The sequence below is a fragment of the Coregonus lavaretus genome (assembly GCF_964263955.1).
Source record: "Coregonus lavaretus genome assembly, chromosome: 6".
NCBI classification, from domain to species: domain Eukaryota; kingdom Metazoa; phylum Chordata; class Actinopteri; order Salmoniformes; family Salmonidae; genus Coregonus; species Coregonus lavaretus.
The window spans coordinates 46642380-46654006 of NC_139993.1; the positions used below are offsets into that span (position 1 = coordinate 46642380).

The 11627-nt window shown below is 42.2% G+C and overlaps 1 protein-coding gene across 1 annotated transcript; it reads left to right on the top strand.

The window, feature by feature from the left end:
- The first annotated feature begins 812 nt into the window (after window positions 1-812).
- Window positions 813-9271, top strand: LOC311131464 (DCN1-like protein 4). Its single transcript, XM_084164478.1, has 11 exons — window positions 813-879; window positions 2530-2600; window positions 3011-3050; window positions 3157-3244; window positions 4279-4367; window positions 4918-4988; window positions 5881-5972; window positions 6183-6291; window positions 6868-6972; window positions 7077-7179; window positions 7298-9271. Exons 1-11 carry the CDS (start codon window positions 861-863, stop codon window positions 7351-7353), a joined length of 843 nt encoding a protein of 280 aa, XP_084020604.1. The 5' UTR covers window positions 813-860; the 3' UTR covers window positions 7354-9271.
- The last annotated feature ends 2356 nt before the right edge of the window (window positions 9272-11627 follow it).

Below are 11627 nucleotides of genomic sequence, written 5' to 3' on the forward strand. Positions count from 1 at the left end.
CCCACTCGTGAAAACCATAGATTAGGGCATTATTTATTTATTTAAATTGTCTGATTTCCTTATATGAACTGTAACCCAGAAAAATTGGTGAAATTGTTGCATGTTGCGTTTATATTTTTGTTCAGTGTAGTTGCTTATGACTGAAATACATTTTTACCATTCACAAGGTGTATGGTGGAGGTTCCTTATGAGTGAACTGATCAATGAAGGTCCCCATCGTGTTTTAGTTTTCATTCTAGCGCGAGGAAATTCCGATTTGAGGGGATTCGATAAAGTTTCCCCGGCCACCTGGCTCTGTCATGTCTTGATGGGATACAGCTTTTCTCAAATTTGACGTCAAATAGATTTGTTTTTGCATTTTAGCTAACCCTAACCCTTTTACTAATGTTAACCTAATTCCCCTAACCTGCTACATTCTAACATGCTGCGTAAATTCTCCTAATTCTGCTGCGAAAAGTCACATTTGACAAAAGCTGTATCCCGTCTAGACAAATCCAACTGGTTCAGGCCTGGGAGACAGCCCTTTTCCAAATGTAATGCAATAAACGTTAACCCGATTCACCCGGGACATTAATAGAATCCCCTCACTGATTATGGAGATCATTTCCTAGCCAATGAACCACAGCGGTGGGATGGCCTGGTTTGGAACTTTGATCTCTCATGTTAGTCCAAAGGAGGTTCTTAATTCTTTGTCTACAGCTGTCCTACATGACACCAGAGACAGCCTATCATGAAGGATTAGGGGTGCGGCTACTAGGTTCCTCGTCCACCTAAATTATCTGTGGACATGGTTATGTTGACATGTCCCGCCTACTGGCCGGTCCTCGGACTTCACACAGACGGTTGTGTGTTTATTAAAAATGCACTCTGATGTGGCAAGTAAGTATAGTTGTGGCTTTTGGTGTATTTTACGTGCGGTAGGATAGGCTCCACGTATTGATAACCGGGTCTATTGCATCTGTATACTTTTAGATTTGGATGGTTCTATGAACTGTTAATCGAATAAATGTCTGTACAGACTATCTGACTATAGCCTTTCCCAGTGTTGTCTTGGGGCGCAACAAAGGGAGAATACTGTGTACTGTTATTGCTAGAGGCACGCACATTTTGTTGGAAATTGTTAGGAACGGTAACATTGCCAAGGCAACTATTCTGTTCAATACATCTTAATGTGTCATTATTGTCGACCACATTATACTGATATTTTGTCGGTTATTTACGGGTGGGAATGCAGTGCAGCTGCATTGCAAGTAACACTTGGAAAACAATGCTGTGTAAGGCTAAATAGGTCAGTTTTCCAAGCAACTGCGGAAAATTACAGAGGATGAAAATTGTGACGCAGTTCTGTAAAATATATTTCTATGCCGGCTGCAATAGCTCTCTCTGACTGCGCGTCATCTACATCAATTGTTCCAAGAGAACCATAAGATACATTTATGCACTATTCCATAGGATGTAACATTTTTGTAACAATATAACATGCATTCATCAGTTGGGGTGAGTAGCAGGAGAGGGTTGTTGAATGAAATTATTCATTTCTGAGGCCTGGGAATTGTAGTCTAATTCCACTCTCCATTGCTCCTGATATAAGAGCCTTGATCCAGGAAATGGACTACAACAACCATGTCTCCATCTACTCTCCAGATACTTTCTAAACTCTGTGCAAGTTGTGCGTCTGTACCTATTTTAGGTAGGCTATATTCATCTAGTGTTTGATGGGATTCGACTAATATATATATATATCTCACTGGATTCGGCCTTTCGTTGATCTATCTTGCTTGTGTGAGCGTTTTCACAAAACTATGTTGACACTTAGCGAACGTAGATGAAGATAACATTATTTTCTTGGATAAGCATATGTCGGCATAGTGTTTAATCAAAATCGACAAACAATTTTTGGCTGGCATTCTTTGAACCCTTTTATACAGTAACGTTACATGTATGTATTGAATACCATCCTCGTGTCAGCCCGGCTCATGATCTGTAGGCCACTGAATACTAGTGCCTTTTATCTAGCAGTAGCCTATTGCATTATAGTACTTCATCATACTACCCTCTGGTTGGTAATTGTGATAGAAGACTACTATAACTGCTAATTTTTTTTTAAATTGTCAATCCCATGATGAAATGCCTTGATTGTTTGCAGTTATGGCTGTGACATCACTATTTAGTTATCCCAACTGTTTTGATGCAAATGATGAAGATGGTGATTAAGATGGTTGTACATGCATGCGTTCTCATTCATATTGGCTGAATGCAAGAGGTGACCATGGCTATGACAGAGGGAGCATGATGTAGGCAGGCTGTGGGTAGCAGATGGTGAGCTCTCCCTTCTCTGTGCCTTGGGAAACCTAGTGAATTGACATGTTATGCAGCATGTCATTAAGATGAGGTTATGTTTCTGTGAGCAGCAGATTTTTGTTTCATATACTGTTACATGTACTGTTGCATATGTGTTCCATATCTACTTATGTACTGTAGTAGTGTTAAAGTTAGCGATGTGCTGAAATTGTATTTTTCACCCTATAGATTTTCAGCTACACTCCCATTTGTCTACACTGGCCAGCATTCACAAAATCTACCACACCCTGCACAGGCTGGTAAAAGCATTTTGCCCTCATATCATTGTGTATTCTTCATGTGTCGTATGAGTACTAGCCACCTGTTCCAACTGTTGTTTCCTGTTGGACTTACTCTGGCACGACGCTAAGGATTTGATCGTGGACATTTCGCCCTATCTACAAATTAATCGGAGTTATTAATGAGTTATAGATATAGATTCATTTTGTATTCCTGGATGGACCCTTAAAGGGTGTGATTCATCCTATCGTCTCTCCTCCCTCTCTCGCTGTCTGAAATAATAACTGCATCTCTAAAGGTTACAAGCTTGAGGAAATGAGAGAGCAAGCCTCCTGTCCCTACACACCCTCCCCTTGCTCAATGCATGCAGAAGTCTGTGTGTTTGTGTGTCTTGGTGGTGGTTGCCTAATACATTTATCCCGCCCCTCAGAACCTGACGGAGAACGTTGGACAGGACAGTCACTCCACAGGTACCGACCCTGCCTGCACCTAATGCAGACCCATGTGACACTTGTACACCTATTGTCCCTGATCTCTATATCACTCTCTATCTCTCTCATATTGTGTTTCCCTCAGCCTGCTGCTCCAGAGCCATGCCTCCTAGGAAAAAGAGGAGACCCACTGCTGGAGATGACCTGCCAGCCAAGAAGAGTCGCCAGGACAGGTACTACCAACCTGCTACACCAACTTATGCAACAGTTAGCTAAGTAACTAGACTATATAGGAGAGGAGTGAGTGGTGCAGTGGTCTAAGGCAGTGCTAACTGTGCCACTAGAGATCCTGGTTCGAATCCAGGCTCTGTCGCAGCTGGCCGCGACTGGGAGACTCATGGGCGGCGCACAATTGGCCCAGCGTTGTCCAGGGTAGGGGAGGGAATGGCCGGCAGGGATGTAGCTCAGTTGATAGAGCATGGCGTTTGCAACGCCAGGGTTGTGGGTTCGATTCCCACGGGGGGCCAGTATAAAAAAAAATAATATATATATATATGTATTCACTAACTGTAAGTCGCTCTGGATAAGAGCGTCTGCTAAATGACTAAAATGTAAAATGTTATATCTAACAGTCTTATTCACTGTTCACTAATCTCTCGTGCACAGACTATGTAACAGAAATTGTATCGTAACATCTGTCAAAAGACTGTTGGATTTGATGACTAACGAGCAACGGTTATGTGTGGAGGTTTTTGTAACTGGTTATTTGAATAAATCATGGTTTAGCGGGTGTGCACTTCTTTGGAAATTCGGAAGGGGATGGTACATTTGACCCATAGCCTTGCTTGAAACTTGCAGAGAGATGGGGTGGAGTTATGGCCCTGCTTCCACTCCTCATTTTAGTAGATTTTCTCATACATCTCCCCCCCAGATTAATTACGCAAAAATGTTGTTCTGGGTTTCAGAGATTAACTGTTCACTGAAACCGTATGCATGCATGATGACAAGTGATTTGTCTCCCCAGCGAATTTGCATACGTCATTGCCAACTCAGAAATTCAAAAGAGCAGCAAGAGGACTTGTCATCACATAGCTCATCCAATAGGGATTAACAGGATGAACCTTTTTTACATCATAGTGTGTGATATGCTCCCAGACGGTAGGATTTTAAGTCGCTCAATGTATTCCCAGCACCTGCAGTAATGTCTGAAATATGCTGTGTGCACTTGTGCCATAGATTGTCTGAAATTGTCGTTTTCGAAATGCAGTGTTTTTAGAAAACATGAGGCACCACAAATCCGAGAGGAGGAGAGCTTCTCCAGTAAAAGATGTCTGGAGTGGTTCTACGAATACGCAGGTGAGACAAGAATTGTAAATAAAAATATTCCTCTATCAGTTTGTATAAACACACAGACCATAACGGTGTAAATGCCTTCTCTATTACCCTTAGATTGGGGTTTTCATGTCATAGTTAAATTGTGTTGTATGACAAAGCTGTGACTAGGGCATCATTGATTGCTTCATAAAGGATGTCTCTTGCTTGCTGAAATTGTCGTAGATTAATGTTTTATATGTCACCTGCAGGTGGGATAGGGTCATAGAGAATTGTTATGTATATATGTATGCATTGTGATTGTCATTTTTGCTGTGATGTCAGAGTGTATGACATAACAATGGAGATAACCAATTATAGTTTTCGTGATGTTATAATAGTGAATGCTTTGACCTCCTGATTATGACATGTTAATAGAGTAGAGTCTCTATGGTTGCAATGTCATAGCATTTTTGTGTCTGGCTACTATGCTGTCATAATATTGCAGATTGATGCTATGCGTTTGTTTATGGTAGGAGTTGATGATGGCGTATACAGCATATATAATGACTCTGTGTGTGTGTGTCTTTAATAGGCTGTGATGATGTCGTGGGGCCAGAAGGAATGGAGAAGTTCTGTGAAGACATTGGAGTGGAACCAGAAAATGTAAGGATGGCTAGTCATGTCTATGTAGATGGGTGACATTTATAATCCATCTACATGTGCATGCAAATCCTAAATCATCACAATGGATCTAATCATCACAACTCTTATCTAAATTATCCGGGGGCACACCTGTGTCGCTCCTCTTTGAATTATCCGCCGTCCGACTAGCAGAATAACGGTTTACAGTACAATGACACATATCAAAATTCTTAGCTCTTTATGAACTCTTGAAACAATCCAAACATGACAATTTAATTCACACAGTAACATTCATTTAGTCGATTCAAGTTTAATCAGTCTTCACCTCTCCTGGCTTCAATGACCCTAGGACTTCTGTGGGAATGTCTCTTCATTGAGATTTCCACATAAGGTGTTTTTAACCCTGGATAGCCCACAGATGGTCTGCCATCCAAACGATGTAGTCATCATGCTGTGCTCCCACATCAGCCATCACTAGAAGCGAGTATCACCTTCTCTCATTCTTCCACTGTGTGTTTGTGTTGGAGTGTCAGTGTAGTATGTGTAAGTGTGTGGGTAGAGTCCAGTGAGTGTGCATAGAGCCAATGCAAGTGAGTCGGTGCAACTAAACAATGCAAATAGTCCGGGTAGCCATTTGATTTACTGTTCAGCAGTCTTATGGCTTTGGGTTAGAAGCTGTTCAGGGTCCTGTTGGTTCCAGACTTGGTGCATCGGTACTGCTTGCCGTGCGGTAGCAGAGAGAACAGTCTATGACTTGGGTGGCTGGAGTCTTTGACAAACTGTGTTTGAGTTGGGGAAAACTCTGTTATTGAGAGATGGCATAAAGATTACAATTATTAATTGAAAGTAAATATTTGAAATATCAAGCATTTCAGTTTATAGTAATATGTGAGTGTATGGTGTTTGTGAACAGGTGGTGATGCTGGTTCTGGCCTGGAAGCTGGATGCCCAGAGCATGGGCTACTTCACCCTACAGGAGTGGTTGAATGGCATGGGCTCCCTGCAGTAAGTCTGCTCTAAATTTGTGTGTTTTTATTGTACATATGTTCTGTGCGTGTCTGTCCATACAGTTTATTTCAATTTCTAGCTGTGAAGTGTACAAAATGGTGCTGATAACAGACTGGGGTTATAGTCTGCCTCTGCCTGTATAGTCTACTGTCTGTTTTATAGTCTACACTCTAGTCTGTCTCTAACCTGTCTCTCTGGCGTTGTCAGGTGCGACTCCACAGAGAGGCTGAGGAACTCCCTGGACTACCTGAGGTCTGTCCTAAACGACACCACCAACTTTAAGCTCATTTACAGATACGCCTTCGACTTCGCTCGGGTGAGTGAGGCAAAACCTAATCTGCAGTATTATCACTAGATTTCCTCTGACTGGGATATTCATTCCCCATGGATATTTATTTGTTGATATTTAGATTCAACACACGACAGATTATACATTAAACTTTATTACCATTTTATATAAATAAACACGAAAAATACCAGTGATGTCAGGTATGAAAATATTGCTGTGCTGTCAGCTCTCAGCTTAGTGTTCACAAGTTCTGAGTGTCAAGATTATTTTCTTGTTTGTTTTGCATGGCTGAAGCGCTAATCAAGAGTACTGATGGGCTATTTACATAGTCTGGCTTGGATTGAAGTAATTGTAAGGCATGTTCCCCTGAAAGCAATTAATTGAGCTTTACAGTGAATGGAAATATAGAGCTTGAAGTGAGATCAATACCATTTAATAAACAAAGCACATGGGATTTGCATTTGTGTCCTCATGAATTCCAAAGGATCAATGACCATTACTAGTTGGCTTACTGTATTACTTAATCACTTACAGTTAAATATTTCAATTGAGTCATATTTGACCCATGACCTTGGCGACGTCTGTATATTTTTGATTGTACAGGAAAAGGACCAGAGGAGTTTAGATCTGAACACAGCCAAGTGCATGTTGGGGCTTCTCCTTGGAAAGACTTGGTCACTGTTTCCTGTGTTCAATCAGTTTTTAGAGGTATGGAGTCTAACCTGTGTAACATTCAACTTAATAAAGTGAGGGAACTGTGTGAGAATGTAGTGTTCTTTGTATTGACTGCCTGTCTATGTTCATTTATTTAGCAATCCAAGTATAAGGTCATCAACAAAGACCAGTGGTGCAACGTTTTAGAGTTCAGCAGGACAATCAACCTGGACCTCAGTAACTATGACGAGGATGGAGCCTGTGAGTATCCACACACACACTAATGCACAATGACACTAATACACAAAAACACTCATTCTCATGGTGGTACAGGTGATCAGTTCCCTAATGTTATCATTCTTTTCTCTCATTTTGTCAGGGCCAGTTTTGTTGGATGAGTTTGTGGAATGGTACAAAGAAAGACAGATGTCATAGCATCAGGTACACTGCAACAAACGTCAACAAAACAACATAATACGACGATAACGACAACGGCTATGAGAAAACAAACTATACAAAATGGGAGAGGTGCGTGTCAGTGATGACAGGTGGTGCTTCCAGGTAATGATTGCAGTGTGGTTTTGGGCGAGGGGGTGTAAGGTCAAAACTAGGTGTAAGTTTCCCCGGGGAGATTGGGATGTAGATTACTTATGGTCACCATCTCCAGGTAATGTTCCCTACCCATGTTGCATTGTGGTTAAGCACATGGCAGCCCCTGTGGCGTTGCACCCCCTCACTGTGATGTCATATTGCTGTGTGATAGGATAACCTGTTCTCATGAGTGGCTGACGTGGGCTAAATGGTTTTGTGTGAAAGAAAGATCCACTCTTCAACCCTTCGCTCCTGCGAGGAGGAATAAAACAAACAAAATCCCTCCCTTTTGAACAGTCGGTCTTAGTCTTAAATCAAGGTCATTTTGACCTGGGCACATTTGAATATTGTATATCCGTGCTTTGAACTTGATCTGTGCTTGTCTCTTTATAACCTACAGAACCCATCGTTTCTATCAGTTGTGTCCTATATTTGGGTTGAATTGGAATTCTGAAAGAAGTACATTGTGTCAAATGGCTGAGTGTTACAGTAGTTGTTCTTTTAGCCATGGTCCTTAAAGCTGTTACAGGTGGATGATGACTCCTGCACAGTTTACTATGATGAAGTAATTTGTGCCAGTGATTTTGAGCCCCCAGTGGTTTTCATCCCCACGCTCACTATGAGCCTGTGCTAAAGCATTTTAGCCCCCTGCGAAGGCTTCAGTTCACCTCATACCACAACAACTAACCAATCAGCAGTGCTGCTTATTAACTCTTATTACAGTGCAGTGGTCAGTCGTTAGTGGACTGGCCAGCATTCATGGTTTACGTGACCAATCTATGTTTCTAAGCTGTAGGTTTGTACGAGTATCTTTTGTCTCAACATTTTTTATGGAGGTTGCTTTACTTGCTCAACACGCACACACACACACAGTGGTCAGGGATTAGATCAGGATGAAATGAGACTGTTGGGCTTATCATTCAAGAGGTCTCAAAATCATGGACATTGAAGGGTTAGATTTAGAACCCTGTGACGATGCTATGCGTAGGCTAATGTTCTTGTAACACATGTATAAACATTTGTCTCTGGCTGTGATGTGACGCTCAATTGTCATGAGTGAAACTTTGCATGCACGCTCTCCGTCAGAGCCATCTGTGAATGGATGAGATTATTGAAAACTTGTTTTGTTGTTTTTTGTTCAGGAATTTGTGCTTCATTTGATATCCTCCATGTTGTCTTAACGCTTTATGAAAACCATGATCGTGTATATTCAGAGCTGAAACACACATGTAACCTCATTTGGGGAAGAGGAGTTCCCTCCTGCATTTGCCAACCCCTCCCCCCATCACACACACAGTAAAAACGACAATTAAGAACCCCACTGTCAGTCTCAAATAAATGGACATGAACTGAAATTAACATGAGACTGCGTGTGGTAAAAGAATGGTATCAGATCTTTTGACATGTCAATCATTGATTGGTCAAACCCAGTGGCGTCTGATCCACAACTAAAGCATGTACAGTAAATTGATCAATTTATGAAGTAATGAGATCTCCACTTATCAGTGATCCATGATGCTTTTGCTGTCCTGTCAGTCATCAGTGTATTTGTGTATATTAGGTTTTCGGAGATGTGGCTGGACTGCGCACTAATAATTTGTACAAAGTCTAATTCAGATGGTGTTCTACATTGGTAATGCAGGAGGTTGAACAACCCTGTCCTGACTGTATATGTATGTACAGTATGTGTGTCTGTTTTCACTGTAACCTACAGTATCTCTACATATATATATATATATATATAAAGGGGTTTATTAACTTATTGTTGTCTTTCATTTTTGCTTTGCCATCTTCCTTTACAGAAAGATTCAAATGTTGTTTGTGATGAGATGTTCGTTCTGTGTTTTTAAATTGCACAGGATTATGTTTGATTCGTTACTGTAGGCCTAATGTATTTTTATTTGTACTATTGCATTACCACAGTAATTACCACGTGTCATGTGTGCACCTTATTATCCAGGGACCCATAGATTAACTGATATAAAAACATCACAAACACAATATGGGCTACTTTCTTTACAGGTTTATTTATGATGCATAGGCCTACACATAATGTGGAGGCAGTGTCATGAAGAGATTATTTTGTAGAAAAATAGAGGGGAGTAGGGTACCGAGTGAGTAAAGTAGGTGGATATGAATCTGGGAAATAGTGTTTTAATGGTCCCACCTTTTATTTGCCTCAGTCTGAAATCATTCAGTCACTTAAACAGCTATTTTCATTAAGACAAACATGTCTGGTTTTACACTCATTTACAACAATGTAATAACAGTATAATTCTGTAATTAAAATAAACAACTTACGTTTTAACTTTCATCTGCTGCATTAACTTCTCAGGTGATTTTTATTTTAATCAGTACAAACAATTACAGTTGTAGCGCTCAAGCTTCACTGCCCTCCTTGTGTGTCTCAAAATGGAGGGTGGAGTTAGAGTAGGTCATGTTGAGGTCACCAGAGGTAGAGACCTCACTACACTGGGTGGTCATAATGGTCTCTGAGGTAACGCTCTGATACGGACGAGATAATCCGAATGGTTTAGCAGCCACTAACCCCGTATAGCTCCTCTCTCCCTGTGTCATGGAGTTACAGCCAAATCCATCCATGGCTCTCATCTGTTGTCCCCTGCTCCTCCATCCATACCCTGCAGCTTCCTCTCCCTCTGGGGATGGTGGTGGTGGTGTTGCTGGGGCATCAGGTAGAGCTGGGGGGGGCTGGATGTCTACAACTAAGCGCTTCCTGTGTAGGGGAATTTGGAGTGAATACTCTCTTCTAGGCCTCGCCTCATCTGTGGGGGTGGAGAAAAAGTGTGATGTTTTGTACAATGACAGTTGGGGAGAGGGACTGATTTCTTCAGTAGGGTTACTGTAGTCTGCTCCGGCCCTCCTCCCCACCTCGTCTGTGCTGCTGTCTGAGGCATCAAAGTTGATATTGAGCGCTCTTATTTGGGAGGAAGAAACATTAATGTCTGTAGAACTGTCCTCTGTGTCCCTTCGTGTTCTCTCTGACAGCGCCTTCAGCCCACCAAGCCCTGGCTGATCCCACCTGTCCTCTGCTCCGGTCTTCCTCTCCACCTCATCTGTGGTACTGGCTGAGTTGTTAAAGCTGATATTGAGTGCTCTCCTTGGGGAAAAATAATCTGTAATGTCTTTAGCTGGTTTCATTGTGTGTTTTGGAGTCTCATCTCCAGTCTCACAGCTGGAAGAGGATGATTCGGCAGGTGGAGCTTCCTGAGGGGGCTGAATATTCTGACGCATCCTGAGTCCAGGGATGTAGATTTGAACTGGTGTCTCCTCAGCTCTCACCCTGTCTGAGGTGGTGGTGGAAAGGAGTGATGTTTTGGGCAAAGACATTTGGGGACGAAGCTTGGTGTCTTCATCAAAGTCTCCACCCTTTGTTCTGGTTACACTCTCGTACCTTGCCTCAGACTCATGTTGATACTGAGAACTCTTGTTAGAGAAGCTGATATTGAGATCTTTCCTTGGAGAGAAAGGTACTTTAATTTGTGTGTCTCCAGAATTGAGAGAGTAATCCCTATGTGTGACATCAGGGATCTTAGCTTTCTCCTCTTCTCTTTTTCGGTTCATTGTAGTCTCATCCTCGCTCCCGGTGCTAGAAGAGGATGAACCAGAGGGTGGGGGTGTTCTTGGGGTAGCAGGTGGAGCTTCCTGAGGGGGCTGGATATCCAGACATCTCCCAAGTGGGGGGACATAGAAGAGTTGAGTTGGAGACTCCTCAGCCATCTTCCCGTCTGAAGAGGTGGAGAAAGGGAGTGATGTTTTTGGTAAAGACAGTTGGGGAAGGGGCTTGGTGTATTTCTTAAAGCCTTCATCTTTTGTGCTGATGGCAGTTTGGGAGGTGAGACCCAGGCCAGACCACCTTGACTCAGGCTCTGGATGTGGGTGATAAGAGCTGTCCTTGGCGAAGCCGATACTGAGAGCTCTCCTTTGGGCAAAAGAGACATCAATGCCTGCAAGACTGAAAGATGAATCTGGGACCTTCGCATTCTCCTCTTCTCTTTTTTGATTAATTGTAGTCTCATCCTTACTCTCACTGCTAGAAGAGGATGAACCAGCAGGTGAGTGTGAACCTGGGGCAGCAGGTGGAGCTTCCTGAATATCCA